General features: G+C 45.1%; 1 protein-coding gene across 1 annotated transcript in view; it reads right to left on the bottom strand.

Moving 5' to 3' along the window:
- LOC146809847 (cytosolic phospholipase A2 gamma-like) overlaps positions 1 to 13,067 on the bottom strand; it is a 780,602-nt gene extending 767,535 nt beyond the window's left edge. Inside the window, exon 1 of the mRNA XM_085616715.1 lies at positions 12,961 to 13,067. Coding sequence (XP_085472841.1) covers positions 12,961 to 13,041 — 81 coding nt within the window. The 5' untranslated portion in view covers positions 13,042 to 13,067. The remainder of the gene's footprint in view (positions 1 to 12,960) is intronic.
- Positions 13,068 to 23,180: the final 10,113 nt, after the last annotated feature.

The following is a 23,180-nucleotide window of genomic DNA, read 5'->3' on the forward strand; positions in this document are numbered from 1 at the left end:
ATCATAGAGACTGCATTGTTAAGGTATGCGTTGTAAAGGAAATCGTTGTTCCAACATACAGCCATTAGTGGCTGTATGGGTGTATGAGTGGATATGTCAGTGGCTGTATTACTGAGTGAGTGGGTGTATGAGTGGCTGAATTGGTGAGTGAGTAGATGTGTGTAGATCTATAAATCAATGAGTGGGTATGTAAGCACTGGTATGGGTCTGTGAATGGATTTATGAATGATTGTGTAGGAGTGGGAGTGGGTGTATGAAAGGTTCTATATGGGTGTGAGTGGGTGCGTTAGTGATTTTCTGGATGATGTCATGAGTGATGTCATCTGAGATGGTACCAGTGATGTCACTGACCATGTCTTGAGTGATGTAATATGTGAGGTCATAAGCAGAGAATTGCAGGGGCACAATGTATTGTTAGCTCAGCCAACTATAACTGCTGAATTTCTCTTGTTTTGTATGAGTAAAATGCCAGTCTCTGTAACCTTAGTTTTTTTCAGTGAAGATATGTATATGATGATATGCAGTGATAGTAACCTGAGCTATCTATAACTTACTACCCTTCTTCCCTGCAATGCACTGCTTATGACCTCACATTTAACATCACTCATGACATGGTCAGTGACATCACTGATGTCAACTTAAATCATATCACTGATGACATCATCCAGTGGTTGTGATTGTTTTCCAAAACAAATTGTATATACTAAGGCATAACAAAAGTTGTACTTTTGTGTACTAATAATGAGTGATTCCTTTTTATAACATAGTTCATGGGAGTTGCTGTGCGACTGAATGTATCTGTGTGAGAGTGGGTGCCTGAGTGACTATAATGGTGTGTGAGTATGGGTATGTGTGTGAGTATGGGTATATAAGGTGGTGTCTGAGTAGCTGTGTGGGTGAATGAGTTGGTGTGACAGTGACTGTATAGGTGGATGAATGAGTGGCTGTGTGAATGGCTGTATGGGTGGGTGAGGGTGTGTGTCAGTGGCTGTAAGGGTTTTTGAGCGGGTGTCTGACGGGGCTGAATGAGAAAGTGACTGAGTGTGAAAGTGGTTGTATGGGTGAGTGAGTGACTGAGTGTTTGGTTAAGTGAGGTGGTGTTAGTGCTGTATGGAAGAGTGAGAGTATGTGGCTGTATGGGTGAATGAGTGAATGTTGAAGTGGTTATATGGATCTGTGAATTGTATGTAGGTGTTGGGTGTGTGAGTGAGTATGTGAGAGGCTGCATAGGAGGATTACTGGGTGTGTTAGTAGTTGTATGGGTGAGTGTGTGGCTGTGTGAGTGGCTGAATGGTTGAGTGACTGGTTGTATGATCAGGCTCTATGAGCAAGTGTGCAAATTGCTCTATGGATAAGTGAGTGGTTGTTTAAGTACATTTATGGGTCTGAATGGATATGTGAGTGGTTGTGTGGATGTTTTAGTGGGTGAATGAGACATTGTATGGGTGTGTGAGTGGGTGTGTGAGTGGTTCTGTGGATGATGTCATCAGTGATGCCATTTGAGATGTCATTAGTGAAGTCATCAGTGATGTCATTGATCATGTCATGAGAGATGTATTATGTGACATCATAAGCAGTGCATTACGAGGGCATAAGTTATTGTTAGCTCAGGTAACTGTTACTGCTGAATTTCACTGCTTTGAATGAGCATAACTATACCATCCCTGGAGCCTTTGTTTTTTTAATTTAATTTGTAAGGTTCTTAAATTGTATTTCTTAACTGTAACCATTACATTTTAACACTGGGTGTGCGAGTGAGTGAGTGCATGAGTGTCTCACTGTGAGTATGAGTGTCTGAGTAGGTTTTTAAGTGGGTGTGAGAGAGTATGAGTGGGGCTGTAAAGTATGAATATGTGTCTGAGAGGTTGTGTGAGTCTCTGACAGGGTCTATGAGTCAGTGCATGAGTCTCTGAGTAGATCTGTGAATGGGAGAGCAAGAGTATGAGTCATTCTGTAAGTGGGTATATGAGTGTCTGACTGTGTCTGTGATTCGGTGTACATGTCTGATTTAATCTGAGTAGCTGCATGAGCAAATGGGTCTCTGAGTGACTGTGAGAGTATCTGAGTTGTTCTGTGAGTGGGTGCATGAGTGTCTGACTGGGTTCTGCTTCATTATCTGCTTGTTTTCTATAAGCCTGCGTGGAGCTTGCAGAGTTTCACTATGCAGAATACTGAGGACTTACCGAAAACCTCCACCAACTTCCATGGAGTTCTGTGCACTGGCGAAGTCTTGCCCAGCCACCCCTAATGAAGTCCCCTTAGCTGACTGAGGATCGTTGGCGGCCAAGAACCCCTATTGTTGCCACTAGTAAGTCCCTCATAGTGGGATTGCTGACACATCATTAGAGCTCCCTCCCCCTTTTTCATCAACTGTGCAAATGTTCCTCCTGGTGCGCACCAGAAGGAAAGTGTGAGGGGTGAAGTTCCCTTGGCCGATGAGGGTCGATGTGGCCAATAACCCCTGTTGCTGGCACAAGTAAGTCTCCCACTGCAAGATTTCTGAAACCTCATTGGAGGCCCCTCCCCCTTTCTCAACCACTCTGCAAAGGGGTCTCATGGGGCACTACTGTTTGTGAGATTAAGTCCCCTTAGCTGCTGTGGGTCATTGGGGACCAATAACTCATAATGTTGACACAAGTAGGTAACCAACAATGGGATTGCCAAGACCATGTTGCAGGCCCCACCCCCTTTCTGAGCCACTCTGCAAAGGGGCCTCAGAGCCCACTACTGGTTGGGGAATGGACACCTCTTGGCTGCTGAGGGTCGTTGGGTGCCAAGAACCCCTATTGTTGATCTAAGTATGTCTACCTACATAAATCTTTAGAGAGAGAGAAAGAGCGGATTTTAGTAAAATCTAATGTCTTTGATAATGCCAGGCCTTAAAAGAAGCTGCAGGGTCACCATCTCCCTCAGGCGCTTTTTTGCTATTTCACCTCTTACTTCATTGACAACCTGCATTAGCATGGTGAAGTGTAAGCTAGCTGTACAAGGGGACTCCTCCCCAGCAGCTCACCCTCAGGCAAAATTTCAGTAGAAAGACTTAGGTGCTCTCTCTGAAAGGGGATTTTAAAGACACATGGGGGCATATGTACAAGCCCCTATCGCCACGGAAACGTCACTTTTTGTGACGTTCCCGTGGCAATAGGGGTCTTGCCTTATGTACAAGACAGCGTTATGCCACTTAACTTGGCTTAACTTTGCCTTGTACATAAGGCACCCTTTCACACTATGGTCAGAATGAAAGGGGTGTGCAGTGAGTGTTGCAGTGGGCGTTCCACCGCAACACCCATTGTATTTGACGCTGCACCCTATGTACAAGGGTGGCGTACATAGGAGGCAGCGCGAACACTAAGACCATGAAAACCCTGGTCTTAAGTTGGCAAAACGAGGAGAAATGCATTATTTCTCCTCATTTTTGCTCTTTCCATGTGTGCTGCCTTGTGCAGCACACATGGAAAAAGCAAAATGCCATGGTTTGTTTATATACAGGAAGGTGTCCCTTCCTGTACATAAACACACCTTTAATAAAAATGCAATTCTGTCACACGTGAAAGTGCCAGCATTACATTTTAGGATTGTTTATGTGCAGTAAGGGAAGCCTTCCTACACCTAAACGATCCTCCCCTGTACGCAGACATCCTTGCACTCTGGTGCAAGGGTGCCTGTGTTGGCGCTAAGTTGTTTAACCCAGTACCATCGCAGTGGGAAACGCAAGGCTGCACCACATTCTTGTAAATATGGTGCAGCCTTGCATTTCCGAAGTGGCGGAGCATGTTGTTAAGCCAAGGAGGCTAACGACATGCTCCGCCACTTCCTTGTACATATCTCCCATGGTCTGTTATACGAGCATTATGCTCAAAATCCTTACTTGTCTGTGTTCACAAGCAGAGGCATAGTGCTGGGAGTCTGCTCTAACATCTCTGTTGCCTCCTCACAGAATATGTACAGCTTGAGTTTATTTATGTTTTCCCACTGTAAATACGCAATGAGCTTGGTATCGCTGTAGCTTTAAGTGGCCACTTTCTGCTTAATGTCCATTTTTATGTAGAAACGGACGGTAAAAATAGATTAAGTTAAATAGTTCTCTTTTTTGTTTTGTTATTAAAAATAATCTATTAATATAAAACAAATGCATTTTCACTCGGATTAATTGAAAGGCCTGCTTTTTTCCAGTTACTGTTGAGCAGGTTTGGTGGGTTGAGGGAATGTTGTGTGGTTTGCTTCACTGTATATTTGAGTTATTTGTTTTTTCTTACGAGGCCAATTAAATGAATACCACTACGTAGGGCGATTCAAACACTTAACGCTTAGGACTTCGACATATTTGTTTACAATAGAATCACATTTGTACAGTGGGACGCGAAGCAGATGAGTCAATCTAAACAAGAGAGAGTCTTCTCGGCTTTGCCACTGCCTCTTTTAAAAAAAACATATATTTCGCTACTTTTTACTGTCTCCCAATAAACCTGCTTTACTGGTGATTGACAGAATTTTCCCCTGTGGAAAAGAGTCCTCTTTGTAAGTATTGTGGTGATATAATGATAATTGTGTAACTGAAACGACTGATGCTATTTTGTGAAGCAAAATTAATAATGTAAGTGGAAATTACCAGGGAGTGGGGAGGGGGGGGGGGGGCGGATGCTATAACTGCCACCTTCTATGGGTAATTTCCTATGACGGGAACATATTCTGGTGGCAGATTTTGCAAATATGTGCGTGGAAAAATCCTAAGGTATTACAGCAAAAAATAATACCACATCACTCAGGGTGTGACTGGTAGCTCCCAACAGCAGAGGAGTCAGAAGTCTAGCTTTGATTGAGTAGACTTGATACCAGGCCTGGCTTTACCACTGGTGGCGCCAGTGCCACAATGTTTGTTTTTACCCCCCCCAATGACCGCCTCCGTCATGGATACCCTCGCTAGCACCCTTTAATAGTGCCCCTCAAGTCTCCCTAACCACTCACTCTCAGATGAATGTAATTGGTTATTTAGTGCCACTCAGACCAGTGTAGGGTATCAGAGCACTTTACATCACCACCGCATTACACAGACAATCAATCATACATGTGTAAATCAGCATATAGGAAATGTTACATAAGCCAGAGAACTACAAGGTGTAGGAGTCACGTGTCATCCATACTGATAGTCAGTATAGTTTAAGAGTGCTTGATCTGGACAAGCACTAACTCAGAATTTAAAACGTAACAACATGGTTGGGGGGTTCTCTGTAATAATAAGAATTGATTTCTATCCAAATAAACCCTTTTTCTAACGTTAGGATAATGAAAGACTGGCGAAAAAATCATGACGCTCTAGTCTATACTTAATAATTTGCATACAGCTCTTTGATGACGATTAATAGCTTACTGTTCTATGTCAGGAGTTTAACTTATAAACTGTAAGTAACAATAGGATCTCATAGACAAAAGCAGTAAGCCACTGATCTATTTACATTATATGCACTTTGTGATCTGCATGGTACACATACTTTGCCACAGGTAAATTAAGCCACCACTGCACTACCTCACCATGAGTCAAAACTTCCACTAGACAAACCTCTATTCTCTTCCTAGGTAGAACATTTATCACCAGAGTTAGCTTTACATTTTTATATTTTCTGAAAATTGCTGGAGGCCAGGAATGTGGCAACAGGTGCTTTTCAAACTATAGTATACTTACAAATACAACACCCCCACCCAAAGTCACCTCCCGGTGCGGTCGCACCTGCCGCACAGACCTAGAGCCAGCCCTACTTGATACTGCCTCAGTACAAATATACAATCTTGCTGAATAGTGTTGATAGTGTCGCGTTTTAAGCACGCCAGCCTAGGTCACCAGGGTTGGTGCTGTCACTCTAAAAGTATAGCATAATTACTGAGTAGTGTCTGTACTGTCCCATTAAGTGTAGAAGTCTTGCAGAACAGTTTGGTGCCGCCCCTTTAAAATTATAACAACCTTATCTGGTAGTATTGATTCTGTATAATTAAAAATATTGTGCCTTCACTGACTAGTGTTGGTTGTGTCTCACTAAGTGCTGGCACTGCCCTATTATAAGAGTAGCAGCTTTATCGAGTATTGCTGGTGTTGTCCAGTTCATAGTATCTATGTTGAGATGTTGAGTAATGATGATACAGCCTCAAAAGATCGTTCAGCCATCTTAATTAGGGGTGGGCGGAATTTGCGAAAGTGACTTTCGCAAATTATCGCGAAAATGTTACAAATCTCCGCAAACAAGCGGAAATATCGCGAAGATGCGGAAGTTTTTTTCCTGCCTGTTCGCCAACTTACCCATGCGGTTGCTCGCGAGCGCGGCCATCTTGTTTTCACTCTTCTCGCGGTGCATGATCGCGAGAAGAAAGACGTGATCGCGCGACCAATGACATTACTGCGGGCGCGAACGGTCGCGAGACAGCGCAAAAGGCTACCAGCCATCCAACATCTCGTGGAGAACGCGACCGGATCGGGAAAACTGGTCGGCGAACGCGGGGATTCAGGTAAGGCGATCGCGCGCGCGCAAGAATGTATTATTTTACAGTGCGAGCAAGAAACAAATTATCGGTAAGCTGCAGAATGCGGAAATTTTGACATTTTTGCGCTCTCCGCGGAACGCGAAAATGTCAAATTATCGCAATTTCCGCGAGCGAAACGGAAATTTAGCCCAGGCCTAATCTTAATAAGACGTGCCAGTAGGTCCTTGCACCAGGCTTTGGTTTGATGTTTGTATCTTTGTCATTTCAGATAAAACAACAGTCTCATTGATGCCTGTAGTTGGTTTAAGACTGCAGGAACTGTATGCAGCTTTAGTCAAGCCTAGCTTTGATACAAATAAGAACAAATTTCTACGGGGGGGGCGTATCATATCTGCTTAAGAAGGTCAGAATTTAGGTCAGACTACATAGCTGTTCAATCTGAACTGCCTGTACAGTTTGACTTCTCTCTTCACTCCTGCACTCTTACAACACGGAACACACACAACATGTCTTGATGAGCACAGAAAATATTTTCACTGTGAGAAAAGCAAGCTTGATTTGCTTGGACTGTACTATAATTGTGAGTTTTGATACCGTTTTGCAATTCTTTGTTGGCGCAGATCTCCGTCCGATATTTCACATGCACTCCTCCACACACTTACAATAGAAGCCACCAATGGGTTAGAATTGTTCACTATTAAGAAGCCACTTTTCTTTAATTGGGCCAACCTAATGTCTTACTGGATTTGAGGCCGGTGTGCCTAAAGAAGGGAAAAGGTCTGTCAGAAATAGACAATGAAATATGTATTATTTTTTGGCAGTCCTCTAGTCTCTGAAGGTTGTGTTACCAAACGTGACCAGCTAGAGAGATTTATGTAATTTTTGACTCATCAAGGGGCACATCAACAAGGGCTTTATCTTTGCTTTTTTGGCTTTAAAAGCCAAAAAAGGAGAGATAAAACTAGCGCCCTATCAACAACAGGGTGCTAACATGCAAATTTGCATGTTAGCACCCTTTTACTCTACGCTTCCCCTTGCATCTCTAATGAGATGCAAAGGGGGCGTTCCAGAGTAAAATAATAGGAGAAATGTCGCTAAGCGACATTTCTCCTATTATCAAGAATGTCGCTAACCCTGTTAGAGACAAAAAAAGCAGCGCTAACTGCGGTTAACGCTGCTTTTTTACGTCTGGTATTTTTCAGACTTAGCCATGATATCCTATGGAAGAAGGATATCATGGCTAAGTTTGCCTGTCCCTATCAACAAGGTAACGTGAGATTATCGCTGGGTTTCCAGCGATAATCTCAAGTTAGCCTGTTAGCGTGAGGATTTTTATCGCTATTGAGATAAGCGTTGCTAATAGCACGCTATCTCAGCGATAAAAATTCACGCTAGCCGGCGATAATTATCCTAGCGCTAAGTGCGCTTAGAGATAATTATCGACGGTTGTTGTTGATATGCCCCTAAGTCTTTCTGTTGGTAGATGGAGGGGGCAGCAGAACTGAGGTTGACAGTCAAATGCTGTCAGCCACCGAACATCATGGATGGTCGGAGGAGAGATAGTCATATTATGTAAGCCTCTGCAAGTCCAGCAGAATAGGGTGGCTGAGTCTGTAATATGTGGAATAGCATCTCAAAGGCAGGCATTGCTGTTAGAGCCAGCCGCAAACGGGCAGCTTATGATAAGAAAGCACGGCTGGGACATAGTCAAATAGGAGTTTTCGGTCTCTACAAGTAGAGGTGGGCAAGCCAAAAAATCAACAGGGACAGCCAATGCAGAGCCCAGCCGACGGTGGGCTCTGGCCCGAAGAGCCTGCACACGAATCGAGCCCTGAAAATATTCTTCATGCAAATAATGCAAAACATATCATGTTAGAATGTGCTAAGGTGTCTTCAAAACTCAAAAAAAAAATTTTTATATGTGGAAGCGTTTTACCTTTGTTCATCAGAATATTTTAGAAGTATTTATTAAAAGTGAGATTTTGAATATAAACTGTGAAACATTCGTTCAACCAATCTGATGACGATGCTATTAGTGAACTAAAATGCAGCGAGGAAATATGTAGCCTAAATTCAGATACTAAAGGTTCTTGTACATCATATATTCTGAACTCATGTATTTGAAGCTGCTCTCATATGTCACAATAAACAAAAGTGAAGCTCTGTCAAATAAATTTTTTGCCTTGGATCACACAGTTTGGTGGAGCAGGGACGCTAGGATCGATCCCAGATTTTCCAGTTTGACACTTCGCAATTCAGCTCCTATAAGAGTATCTCTGTCTGCCATCAAAGGGAAATGCTTGGTCCTTAATTCTTGGAAAATGACCCGAAAGCATGGGTGACAGGCAGAATCCACATTTATCTTCTGTTAGTTTTACATGGAGTGAACCTTGCCCAAGGGCTTAAGGTTTCTACACAGAAGATATAGACTATGGGGCATATTTACAAGGAAAGGTCAGATCGCGGAGCTGCGCCAAATTTGGGACGCCACGATCCGACATTTCCAAAACACAGGGATGTGCCATATTTACAATATTAACACACACCCCTGTGTTTTAACCTAGTTCTGGCACTAAAATTACCTGCCCAGTGCCAACACAGGCACCCTTGCTTTAAAGAGCAAGGGTGCCTGCGTTACAGGGAATTATTGTTTATGCGCAGGAAGATTTCCTTTCCTGCACATAAACATTCAATAATGGCAATTTGTTACTTCCATGTGCGCTGCATTCTGCAACACATATAAAAGTAGCAAAGCATCATAATTTAATGATTGTTCCTGTGCAGGACGGTGTCCGGAAGGGACACCTTCCTGCACAGAAATAACCATTAATGGCTTCTTGCTCTTTCAATGTGTGCTGCAGAATTTTCGCTCCATCAGATTTACAAATCTGGGGTGGAGTAAAAAAAAAAATGAGTGTTGTTGGGGAATGCACACAGCAACACCCATTTCACGAAAAGATAGGCATGTAAAAGGGGCGTATTTACAAGGCAGCACAAAGCCACAAAAAGTGGCTTAACTCCGCTTTGAAAATATGGAGGAGGGCATAGCGTCATTAGAACGTCGCTAAAAGTGACATTCTGGCGGCACTTTTCGCCTTGAAATGCACCCTTATGTAGTGTGATTCTTTTTTTCATCTCAGGGAGATGTGCTGACAATCGCAGAATGCTGGTTTGTTGCCAGTATTATAACCTGGTTCCCCATGTTACCTGGTTGGCAGCAATGGCCGCTCCCGCTCGGCCACATCGTCTACCGTGAAAGCTTGGCTCGTTTAGGGCTCAAGGTTCAGGTTCCAGGCTCAGAGAGGTCACCAAGCCTAGGACCACCAATCACAACCAATCTTGCCAAACTTGTAAATGAATGAAACTAAAGATTATCAGCATGCCATAAGCATGATTTGTCTGTTGTGAGACTGATTACTCGCACCAGCCGGCCTTTTAAGTGCACATTGGCACGAGAAATGTTGCACGTTCTGGCTCTACCCAGCTGCACTTGGCGCGTTTTAGAAGCACCATGATTTTAACATGTGACTATGACCCTTCTAAACTGTGACTGACCTTTACCAATCAGGGACTTGAAATCGCCTGATGTGAATGGCAGGCACCTCACCAGCTGCAGTCCTACTGGCCTTTCATAGACATAGTCTCTCTTGACAGGTGACTGACGGCGTCACAACTGGGCGCCATTCCGGGCCAGTGGCATGTCCCGCACGCGACTGAGCGCCTCCAATCTACTGTCGTGTTAAAAAACAGGCTCACTTGACATGGCGCTGGCATTTATCCAGTCAAACGGACCTGCGTCAGTCACACGTGCTTGGTATATGATTCACTCTACCCACCTGCTAATGGTGTCCTCAAAGTGAAACCCAAGCGAAAGCCCAAAGGAAAACATGTTTGCTAACCTTTAACAGGGCTTTTAATGTCACAAATCAGTTGAATTAACAAAACCATGATATTATGTGGAAGGGAAATCGTTGTATCCTTGAATATGTTTCGAATATGCTGAGAGATGTAGTTTTCAGGCTCAGAGTGCCCAAGTGTAATACTGAAAAAGAATTCAGTGTAACATGCACATTATCATCTAACCTATTTAATAAGAAACAAGCTGTTACCATACTTCAACACATCTATCAGATATACACATTATGGCGACGAAGTGGACTAAAAAAGTCTCACTTTACTCAGACGTCGGGTCCCTAAATGTAGAGCAACTAAACCCTGCAAATAGATGGCATACAAAGCGCACTTGTCCCCCCCCTCAACATCACCAGTCTTCTCCACTCTCTCAAAGAGACACCTGAGTCAGCTTTGGTCTTCACAGTGTGTACGTTTTATTAAATTAACTTTCTGGCCAATTATTCCATTGGCCTTTCTTATTTATTTGTAGAATCTTTTAAAACACTTTTCTTATAAACACCACAGCATTCAAATAAATCTCAAAATTCACGCATTGTCATTATATTTACATCCCGCCCTCAAAGGGGCCTTTGCTTTACCTTCGGGCTGTGCCAGCAGGCCACAACCAAGATAGCCTGCTCTCCTTAGGTTGACTGCCCTCCGGTCAACAGAGCCGCAGGTAAATAATCTGCCACCACTTGTGACCACCAACGGCTTCCAGGGTAGAGCTAGAGAATCCAGAGCCACCAGCAGGTCAGCCCCAAATCTCTCGCCAGCCCGGAGCCCATGATGATTTTCAAAACCTGTTCTGGGGTCAAAAATGGCACCGACTAACGGAGTCCCTGTCATTCCTCTTGCCCAGGACCCCGCCAGTACCCCGAGACCCCGCTTAACCCGAAACCTTAACTTCAGGGATGGGTGGGTGGGGAACTTGAAATGCGACCTCCGACTCCGGCAGGAGAGTGGACAAAGAGGGGGAGTCTTCAGGCTCGCTGGCTTTTCAAGCCTCGCGCCCAACGCAAATCGCTTCCGGGGTCACCCTGCCTTCCTTCCTCCCTACGCTACGCACTTCCGGTTTTTGCCACCTAGCGTCTTATCCACTTCCGGGTTATGTGAACCGGAAGGGATCCCTACTCTGACGTCACTTTGCTGCCACTAACGGCGCCACGCCCCCGAGGAGGGGTGGCGCCCTTCAGTTCTTCCACAGAAATTCTATGTATAAATGACTCATTTTGTTCATACAGGAAAATATCTTTAACCATTCTTTTGGCTTATATTCACCATCAGGGTGAATCCACGTTCTTTTCTCTGCACCAGTACTTTGTGATTTTGAAATTCTTTTGTACTTCGTATAGTAAACACATTGTAAAATGTGTAGTTTTGCAGGCTATGAAAAAGCCCATAGCAAACAGTATGCTGTCATCTTTTATACTTTTTTCTGTATGGGTGGGAAACGTTTATTAGGAATCCTAGGGGGAAAAAACGAGAACTGTATCTTTTTTCCTGACACCTAGACAAACCGCCAGTGGTAGAATTTAAAATTGTTTACATTAGCGAAAATATCAGGGTACTAGATTTGAACAGGGAGAGAGACTCGCTAAGGTTTAGAAATGCTACCCCAGGCACAGTGCGATGCCCTGCACGGCCCCAGTAGCAGAAGAGGGAGCAGGACGTGCATTAACCCACTCCATCTAACCTACAAAAACACGGGTTACCGGTGTAGTTCACCTACAGGTTATACAGAAAAAAGGGAGCTGGGACGACACAAGAGCGAAAGATGCATTTATTTGTAAGTGTTTACTTTGCGGTGTGGGTCCTCTCCCGCCTCAGCTGCGCCGCCGTTCTCTCGCTGCGGAGAAGACTAAAAAGAGAAAGATTAGAATGGTAACGGGACTGGGCTCTCAGTCCCAACGGGATGAGCCCTTAGAGGTGTGGCTGCCGCCCGTCTCACCTGGGCACCGCTCTTCCGCACAACATCCCAGAAGACACTGTACGAGATTACAAACAAGCCACTGTAAAAATTGTTAAACGTGCATTTTTGGACAAATGTAGAGTCGATATGTTTTCAAGTAAAAACCAAAGACAAGCAGCGCCCACTTGCGGAGGCTCATTCAAACGAGAAAGTGTGGTTAAGAAGAAAGGGCCTCTTCAGTATTTAGCCTTCACTTCTAGATGTGTTTGGACAAACTATCCAGTCCAAAATAGCGCCTTGAGACCCTCACAGGTGAATAGCCGCGCGCTACAAACCCCTGATTGACTGATTGATTGTGTCAAGAATATCAAGTAAAATGATATTGTGATGGTAGGCTTCTATGGGAAAGCAGAGTTATACTATATGTGTACCTTGAGGATATATGCATCTTCAAGGTATATAGACGTGAACGTATACTTACCTATTTGCACATACCTTCTCGATATTTTGACACCATATTCTGTCCACACGATATTTTGTCCTCGATTTTGTCAGAGGTGCACGTGCAATGAAAATAAATGCTAACGTTTCTAGGACTAATTAGAATAATATGAGAACAGCGACACACTGAGAACTTTCAATATAACACCTCCCAAACAACGTTTTCTGGTAAACATGTTTACCTGATTCAATTGCAGCCAAAGAAAGGCAAGCACAGGAATCCAGCCGTTTGTTACCCACAGCATTGTCTTCCCTGCGCGCATCTTCAGTGTTCAGTGAATCCAACACCACACTGCACAGTGGAGGATTGTTATAAAGCACTTTGTCTGTGAAAAACACGCCCAACCTAGTGCAAACCAAGCCAAGAACCGAGCCTAACCAATGAAAGAATACTCACGAGATGCACGATGGAAACAAGGTGCATTTTCGCTGCATGCTAGTGTCTTTAAAGTCTTTGTGAAGGCCAGAATGTTAATTAACAATGCCAATGGTTTTGGCTCTTCTGCAAGGTAAACACATATGCCATCCCTGACAGAGACTGGAGACATGTATTCATAAAGTAGGCATACTCATGAAGTGCAGAAAAGACACATTCTTTATAGAAACATGCGCATAGACAATACACACACACAATATATTCCAACACACCCTCTTCAGTGGGAGACTCGAAAGTTGTGAACCTTTATTTAGATATCTCCTGCCTAAAATTGCCTCTGCTTCAATGTAAGCATATAGGGAAACACCATTACTTCAATTCGTTTTTTAATATCTCCCACTTTCCAGTTTGAAAATGTTAGCATGTATGATATATTCACGGAGAGAAGACAGGCAAGCACTCATAAGGTTGACAGATATGCTGGGAAGGTACAGCTTGATAGGCGAAGCTAGACATTGGGTTACCAGGCCTCCTAGTTTATCGGAACATATTGTTTTTAAGTGTATTATCAGGAGTTTTGAAAGATACTATAATGACATATGACTCTCTCACTGTAGGTGCTGGAGAGGGTTTGTCAGCAGCAGCCATAATGTCAGTATTCTGTTAGTACATTCCTCAGCACACTGCATACCTTGCTTCACATTATTTTCCAGTTTGGATTTCGTCTTCATCATCCTGGTGCATTGTTGTATGTGTAGTTTCTTCTGTTGCCCAATCTTTCCCCTACCATGTCATGGTGGTTGTACTCAGTTTTGCATCTTAGTTCCTGAATATCTTCTTCAACTTGTCACACACCTACATTCTGTACTGTACATTTCTGGTTTCTCTGTTTCACTTATTGTGCCTGCGTGCTTCCATAGTTTGCCCTTTTCCAGTGTAGGCTTATCTTCATAGGTGATTCCCCGATTCCCCACACCTGGTTGTTAATTCATGTCTGACTAACTACTTATTCCCTGTTAACTTAGAGTGCAGGGCTTCACAGCAGTCGTTTTCGCTGGACTTCCATTTGTTCCACCCTGCTGCTCATACTCCAGGACCTGAGAAATTTGCTCAGGTCCATTTGTGATTAGCTGCAACAGTCCAGATATTTTCTTTGTATTCTGGGACTTATAGTTCTGGATTTCTAATAAAATAAAAGTGACTACAAGTCACTGAGTTCACAGTGGAAACTTGGATTGGAACAGCCAGTCATGCATGGACCTGGGAAAATTGGCCAGGCTGTGAATTCTGACTTGCTCATTCATTCCTTGTATTTCGGTTTCCCTTTATCCTTGCTCCCTACACCAAACTCCCTGCTTTGTTACTTTTTCTATCCTGTTTCTGTTCCTTGATGCTGTTGTCTGTCTGTCCTTACGTTTACTACTGATTCTAGATTGGTCTGCACACTACCTGCTCAGTCTTCTCGGTTTGCAGATTTTAAGTCTGTATTCTTGTTTCGTACCCTATCTACTTTGATCCAGTCCTGCATCCGTTTGTTTGTAGCTTTCCTTTTTTGGATTTCTGTGTCCTCATTTCAACAGACTTTGAGTTCAGTCGTGTCCTTGTTCTTGAATTTGATCATGCTTTTTACTGAGCCCCATTCCTGTTTTCAGTGTTTCTTGCTCTCTTCTCTTTTATCAACTCTTGTGCTTATGTTGATATTTTGATTATTATTCTCGGCAATGCCTGTGAGATTCTGAGGCTTGGAGCCTCTTGCACAGACACTCAACCCAGCACTCTTCGCACGTAAGAGTTGCTGGGTGTCTTCTCAGACTCTGTGAAAGTAGCTGATCCTGGCCTTTTACAAGATGGTTCTCTCGCACAGAGCTCAATTTCCAATGAGTATACAAGTGATCATTGATAATAGTTTGTATATTGTGATTCTGTTTCCACTGCTATTTTTCTTTTTTAATATTTGTTGTTCAGTGTTGATCTTGTCTGTATAGTTGTGTCTTTGCATACTTTACCCAGTTCAATCCCACTGTCCCATTCACAGCCTCTCTCAATGTATTCCAGGCCACAGAATCTGCCTTGTCCTTTTCCGTTCCAACTTTCAGGGATTGCCTTCTGTATACTAAATCCCTCCTCCAGATTTACCTTATCCTTGCTTAAGTCAGACTCTTCTTGCTTGTCTGTTTCAATCCAATCTTAGCAGGGTCCCTGACACATATACTTGAGGGAGTAGCCAGAAAAAGAAGGTATCCCATTGCAGACAAAACTAGCTTTTTCAAATCTGACTGGGAAAGGGCTAGGGGTGTGTGGAATGCTACAACTGAGAGAATTTAAAACAATCGGCCAAATAGTGCATTCTACAGCATTTCATTCAAGCAATTACACTTCCACCAGCTGCCGCTCCACTCGACACGGGTGCAATCCTCCGTGTTGCTGAGACGCGTTCCAATTCCAAAACAATTATCTCGTCCTGATCATTGATTGAGGCTAGGAATACATCATCATTTCAAATTTTTTTGCCAAAAAGGACCACAACACCGAACAGACACATTTCGGGTTAACTCCTTTCTCAATGACATTGATATATATATATTACCTACTGGCGGTCACCATTTGGTAGTTATAGTTAGGACCTTGTTTCTATTCAAAAAGCGTTATTCTTTTGCTAATATCTTGGTGCTGTTTGACGAATCTTCGCAAAATTTTCAAAACTAATGGTTCACTCAGGTCAGCTCCTGTCTTGAAGTTTTTGGAGTGATTCATCAAGAAGGAGACGAGAAAAAAGGGGGGTGCCAAAATGCGTTTTCCCCATGTTAATTTCCATAGGAACAGCCAGAACAGAATGACTCAAAATTTGGCAAAAAGATAGCTCTTGGTTCAGAAAGCGACCTTTTTTTAAATGGTGTAAATCCGTTCAGTAGTTGCTGAGGAATGAAAAAAATCCAAATGTATATATCTGAGCACCGAGGAGGGTTCGCAAACCCTCCCGAGCAGGAGCTTAATTCTGATTGGCTGCAAACGCTCCAAACCAGAATGTATTGGCAGCCATCATGTGACTCGGTAACCGAGTCACAAGAAAACAGTAGAAAAAACATAAAAAAACAAGAAAAGGGGGCAAGGTAGAAACCCCCTAACCCCCTAGGCCTGCTCAAATGAAGTGCGGGCTCCAGCAGTCCCGGGGACCGCCACCTCCCAGGGTCTTTTTATTTAAAATGCATGGTGGGGGCTCCTGCCCCCACGCTGCACCGGGGCATTTACATTTTTGTGCAGGGGGCTTCGCAGGCCCCCCAAGCCCTGGGGACCGCCACCTCCCTGGGGCATTTAATATTTTAGAGACCTCGCATGCCCTCCTAACCCAAGCTTTGAATGCGGGTGGCCACACGGACCACCGCAGCCCAGGAAAACGTCACCTCCACGGAGCTACAACTCTGTGTGGGGGGCTCGAGCCCTCCCACACTGCCCCCGGGACCACCACCTCCCCAGGGCACTTATTATTGAAATACAGGGGTCCATTGCCAGGCTGTGCAAATGTAGGGAGGGTGGCCGAGTGGCCCCGCTCCTGGAGCCCTAGATGGCCCTGGGGACTGCCACCACCCAGGACAGGCTCCTGCAATGTCCTGGGTATCCCACCCCAGGGCATTGCTGTTTGCTATGACAGGGCAGGAGCATGGCTCCCGCCCTGCCATAGCAAACACTGCTTTGCTTCTTGGAAGAGAGAGCAGAAAACCTGCCCGTGCTTCCAAGAAGCAAAGCAAAATTGCGTTTTGGCAATGGGAGCTGCATGTTAGCAGCTCCCCTTGCCCAAAAGTAATGCCGGCTTCCGCAGGAGGCGTGGAGCTGGCTGGCACTGTGGGGGCATTGGGGCTCCCCCCACAGTCCCCAACTTGAGGGCTGGACATGGGGGTTGGGGTCTCCGGTGCCAGAAGGGGCCTGGGAAGGGAGCCACACAGCCCCCCTCCTGTACTTAATTAAAAAACAAAAGAGTCAATGCCCCTGGGGATGGGGTCCATGACGCCATTATTGGCCTCAGAAGGGGGCCACGCAGCCTCCCTCCAAAATAATAAAAAAACAAAAATGCTGGCAGGGATGTGGTCCATGGGGCCAATAGCGGCCCAGGGAAGCGAGGACACATGGCCCCCATCCTGTTTTTTAATTAAAAAACAAATGCTCGGGCCCTGGGAGATGGGGTCCCCAGGACCCAAAAAATATAAAAAGAAGAGGGCCACACAGCCCCACGTCTGAAAATGTTTTAAAAAAGAAAAGCCGGAATCTCACCAGAGGCCCCACCCCCTCACTGCAACACTCTGCAAACACTCCCCCTGGCACGTTCTAAGTTGGGGGATTAAGTCCCCTTCATTCCAGAGGGTCCCTGGGGGCCAACTAGCTCCTCAGGTACCTCCAGTAAGCCCCACACAGTCGGATTGCTGAGAGGTGGTCAGAGTCCACAACCCTTTTTACACCACTCTGCAAATGCGCCTCTTGGCGCACTGCTGGAGGGCGATGAGGTCCTCTTGTGTCCTGAGCATCTCAGGACACAAGTGGACTTCATCACCCGAGCAGCAGTGCGCCAGGAGGCGAGTTTGCAGAGTGGTGTAAAAAAGGGGGCATGGCCTTGGACCACTCTCAGCAAACCAGCTGTATGGGGCTTACAGAGGTATCAGGAGGGCTAGTTGGCCCCCAGAGTCCCTCAGGAGGAAAGGGGACTCCATTCTCCAACCAAGAGCATGCTAGGAGCGTGTTTGCAAAGTGGTGGACAACGGGGGTGGCCTGTGTCCACCTATCAGCAATCCAACTATTTGGGGCATACTGGAGGTATCAGGTAGGCTAGTTGGCCCCTAACAACCCCAGCAGCGAAGGGGACTTTAATCCCCATCCAGGAGCATGCCAGGGAGTGAGTTTGCAGAGTGGGGGGGGGAGGGAGCACGGCCTGCTATGACAGCTTAGCAATCCCACTGTGTGGGACTTACTGGAGGAAATAGGAGGGGTAGTTGGCCCATAAGGCTGTCCTTGGGGGCCAAGTACTTCTCCCATTACCTCCACTAAGTCCCACACAGTGGGATTGCTTAGAGGTCTTCAGAGGCTATGCTCCCCCCTTTCTCCGCCACTCTGCAAATGTGCCTCCTAGCACAGAAGTGGATGGGAGATGAAGTTCACTTTACTCCTGAGGGACTTTGGGGCCAAGAAGCCCTCCTGGTACCTCCTGTAAGTCCTACGCAGCGGAATTCTTGAGCGCTGGTCTTAAGCAAAGCCCCCTTTCTGCACCACTCTGCAAACACGACTACCAGTTAAAGAAGCATTTGTAATGTAATAGGTCCTCATTTGCGAGATATAGAGCAATTGATGTTGCAAATGTAAAATATTTTTACTAATGTTTTTTGGTGTAGAGTGGATGTACGTTGTGTGTAGTGGAATTATGTGGTATGTTGTGCAGTGAAATTATGTGAATAGAAAGTATGTGGTATTTAGTGTATAGGAATTATGTGGAGTGGGATTATGTGTTTTGGAGTGTATCTATGTGGTATTATAGTCTGTGTTGTGGAGTGGTAACCTCAGGTTTAGTCTTCCTCGTTTTCATTGAAGCTAACCTATAAACTCAATGAGACACAAAAAAGAAGGAACAATGAGGAGCACTTTTGGACCTAGTCGGAGGTATGAGTAGGGCCACTAGAATTATGTGACTGTTCAGCTGCACCAATTTCTACATAATTAAACGTTTTCCGCATTTGCCAAAGATTCCATCATCTGCTGCCTAACCTGCAGATTTTGATTAAAAAAAGCCTTGTTTCTAGCTCAAACGGCTCAAATGTTCCCAAAAATGCAGGATCATGTGTTACAGAATGGTGGAAGGCCCTGTGCAAAGCTGGAATGGTCACATGTTACTTATTGCAAAATGTGGGTGTTCAACTGGGACTAATGGTGCACAAACCTCTCTTCTTTCTGTGTCTCTCTTGCCTCTCTCTGCATTTTTCTTGCTTCTTCCTGCACCTTTCTTCCTCTCTGCACCTCACTGTCTTCTTTCTGCACTTCACTTGCCTCTTTCTGCACTTCTCTTGCCCTTTCTGTACCTCACTTGCCTCTTTCGGCACCTCTGTTGCTTTTTTCTGCGGGTATCTTGATTCTTTCTACAACTCTCTTGCCTGTTTCTACAACTGACTTGCCTCTTTCTGCACCTCACTCTCTTCCTTTTGCACCTCTCTTGCCTTTGTCTGCACTTCTCTTGCCTCTTTCTGCACCTCTCCTACCTCTTTCTGCACCTCTCTTCTCTGCACCTCTGTTGGTTCTTTCTGCACTGCTCTTGCTTCTATCTGCACCTCTTTTTGCAAATTTCTGTATCCCTTTTGCCTCTTTCTGCACCCCTGTCCCCTCTTTCTGCACCTTTCCTGCCTGTTTCTGCACCTCTCTTGCCTCTTTCTGTACTTCTGTTGGTTCTTTCTGCACTTCTCTTGCATCTTTCTGTACCCCTCTTGCCTCTTTCAGTACCTCTGTTGCTTCTTCCTGCCCTTCTCTTGCTTCTTTCTGCACACCTCTTGCCTTTTTCGGTATCCCTCTTACCTTTTTGTGTACCCCTCCTTCCTCTTTCTGTACCTCTCTTTTCTTTTTCTGCACTTCTCTTGCCTCTTTCTGTACCCCTCTTGCCTCTTTCTGCACCTCTGGTGGTTCTTTCTGCACTTCTCTTGCCTCTTTCTGCACTTCTCAAGCCTCTTTCGGTACCTCTCTTGCCTCTTTCTGCATCTCAAGTGCCTCTTTCTGCACTTCTCTTGCCTCTTTCTATACTTATCTTTCCTCTTTCTACACCTCTCTTGCCTCTTTCTGCAAATCACTTGCCTCTTTCTACATCTCACTCTCTTCCTTCTGTACCTCTCTTGCCTCTGTCTGCACTTCTCTTGCCTGTTTCTGCACTTCTCAAAGCCTCTTTCTGTACCCTTCAAGCCTCTTTCTGCACCTCTCCTAACTCTTTCTGCACCCCTCTTGTCTGCACCTCTGTCGGTTCTTTCTGCACTGCTCTTGCTTCTATCTGCACCTCTTTTTGCAAAATTCTGTAGCCCTGTTGCCTCTTTCTGCACCACTGTTCCCTCTTTCTGCTCCTTTCCTGCCTGTTTTAACACCCCTCTTGCCTCTGTCTGCACTTCTGTTGCTTTTTTCTGCACCTCTCTTGCCTCTTTCTGCATCCCTCTTGCCTCTTTCTGCACCACTGTTCCCTCTTTCTGCTCCTTTCCTGCCTGTTTTAGCACCCCTCTTGCCTCTGTCTGCACTTCTGTTGCTTTTTTCTTCACCTCTCTTGCCTCTTTCTGCATCCCTCTTGCCTCTTTCAGCACCTCTGTTGCTTCTTTCTGCCCTTCTCTTGCTTTTTTCTGTACCCCTCTTGCCTCTTTCTGCGCCTCTCTTGCTTTTTTTCTGCAGTTCTCTTGCTTCTTTCTGCACCCCTGTTGCTTCTTTTTGCACTTCTCTTCCTTCTTTCTGTACCCCTCTTGCCTCTTTCTGTACCCTTCTTGCCTCTTGGTGCACCTCTCCTACCTTCTTCTGCAACCCTCTTGCCTCTTTTTGTACCTTTGTTGGTTCTTTCTGCACTGCTCTTGCTTATTTCTGCACCTCACTTTCCTCTATCTGCGCTTCTCTTGCTTCTTTCTACATGTCTGTGCTTCTTTCATCAATTCTCTTGCCTATTTCTGTACTTCTCGTGCTTGTTTCTGCACGTCTCTTGCATCGTTCTCTACCTCTGTTGCCTCTTTCTGCACCTCTCCTTCCTCTGTCTGCACCCCTCTTGCCTCTTTTTGCACCTCAGTTGGTTCTTTCTGCACTGATCTTGACTTCTTCCTGCACCCTCTTGTCTCTTTCTGCACCCCTCTCCCCTCTTTCAGCACCTCTCTTGCCTCTTTCTGCACCCCTGTTCCCTCTTTCTGTACCTTTCCTGCCTGTTTCAGCTCCTCTTTTGCCTCTTTCTGTACCTCTGTTGCTTCTTTCTGCACTTCTCTTGCCTCTTTCAGTACCACTGTTGCTTCTTTCTGCACTTCTCTTCCTTCTTTCTGCACTCCTTCTGCTTCTTTCTGTACCCCTCTTGCCTCTATGTGCACCTCCCCTTCCCATTTATGTACCCCTTACCTCTTTTTGCACCTCTGTTGGTTCTTTCTGCACTGATCTTCCTTCATTCTGCACCTATTTTAAAAATGTCTGCATCCATCATACCTCTTTCTGCACCCCTCCCCCCTATTTAGCTACCTCTCTTGCTTCTTTCTGCACTTCTCTTGCTTCATTCTGCACTGCTCTTCCTTCTTTCTGCACCTCTCTTGCAAATTTCTGTTTCCCTCTTACATCTTTCTGCACCCCTGTTCCCTCTTTCTGTACCTTTCTTGCCTGTTTCTGTACCTCTCTTACCTCTTTCTGCACCTCATTTGCTTCTTTCTGTACTTCTTTTGCCTATTTCTGCACCCCTCTTGCCTCTTTCTGTACCCCTCTTTCCTCTTTAACCACCTCTGTTGCTTCTTTCTGGACTTCTATTGCTTCTTTCTGCACCCCTCTTGCCTCTTTCTGTACCCATTGTACCTCTTTGTGCACCTCTCCTGACTTTTTTTGCACCTCTCTTGCCTTTCCCTGCAGTTCTCTTGCCTCTTTCTTTATCTCTTTTGCTTCTTGCTGTACTTCTCTCTCCTCTGTCTGCACCCCTCTTGCTTCTTTCTGCACCCCTCTAGCTTCTTTCAGAACTTCTATTGCCTAGTTTTGCACCTCTCCTGCTTCTTTCTGCACCCCTGTTGTCTCTTTCGGTACCCCTGTGGTCTCTATCTACACTTGTCTTCCCTCTTTCTGCACCTTTTGTGCTTCTTTCTGCACTTCTTTTGCTTCTTTCCACACCTCTGTTGCTTCTTTCAACAATTCTTTTGCGTCTTTCTATAATTCCCTTGTTTTGTTTCTGCACCTCTCTTTTGTATTTCTGCACCTCTGTTGCCTCTTTCTGCACCTCAAGTGCTTCTTTCTGCACCCCGCTTGCCTCTTTCTGCACCCCTCTTTTCTCTTTCTGCAACTCTCGTGCCTTTCTGCACCCGTCCCTTCTTTCTGCACCTTTTCCTCCTGTTTCTGCACCTCTCTTGCCTCTTTTTGTACCTCTATTGCTTCCTTTTGCACTTCTCTTGCCTCTTTCTGCACCCTTCACGCCTCTGTTAGCACCTCTGCGGCTTCTTTCTACACTTCTCTTCCTTCTTTCTGTTATGTTATGTTATGTTAATTTACTCTTGTATAGCGCATCTACACCGACAGGTCTCTTAGTGCTCTGGAAGAGGGAGAAAACATAATCAAAGAGGCGGACAAGGTCTTCAGGTACTGGAAGGACTTTCAGCCATGTCTAAAGCTTCTCTAAAAAGGAAGGTTTTTAGTTGCTTCCGGAAAGGGAGAAGTCTGGGTTCTTTCCGGAGATCAACAGGCAACTGATTCCAAAATTGTGGCAGAAGGACCGAAAAAGCTCTCTCTCCATTGGCTGTGGTGTTAAAGCGTGGGCAGGTCAGCCGGTTGGCTTCCGCTGAGTACAGCGTGCGCCCTGGCACATATTTGAGTAAGCGTTCTTTTATGTACCCTGGGGCATGTCCGTAAAGAGCTTTGTGGGTAATGCACAACCCCTTAAACTTCGCTCTTTGTTTAATGGGCAGCCAGTGCAATTCACTCAGCAGGGGAGTGGCATGAGTTCTTCTGGGAAGCCTGAAGATGAGCCTGGCTGCGTCATTCAACACTATCTGCAGTTTGTTCGAGAGTTTCTTGGGTAGCCCAACATACAGCGCGTTGCCATAGTCAAGTCTTGAGACAATAGTTGCTGCTACTATCGTTTTCATTGTCGAGACCGAAAGAAGAGGGACCAGTTTCCTCAGCTGTCTAAGAAGACCTATACATGTTCCGACCACACAACTAACTTGATTGGTCATAGAAAGCTCCAAGTCGATCTTGATACCCAGACTTTTCACCACTGGTGCTGGGTTAGGGGTGACCTCTAGCTCCTGGGGCCAGAACTGATCGCTCCAGGGGATGTTTTTAGTTGAAATGGCTAAGACGTCT

The sequence above is a fragment of the Triturus cristatus genome, chromosome 7 (assembly GCF_964204655.1).
Source record: "Triturus cristatus chromosome 7, aTriCri1.1, whole genome shotgun sequence".
Lineage (NCBI taxonomy): Eukaryota > Metazoa > Chordata > Amphibia > Caudata > Salamandridae > Triturus > Triturus cristatus.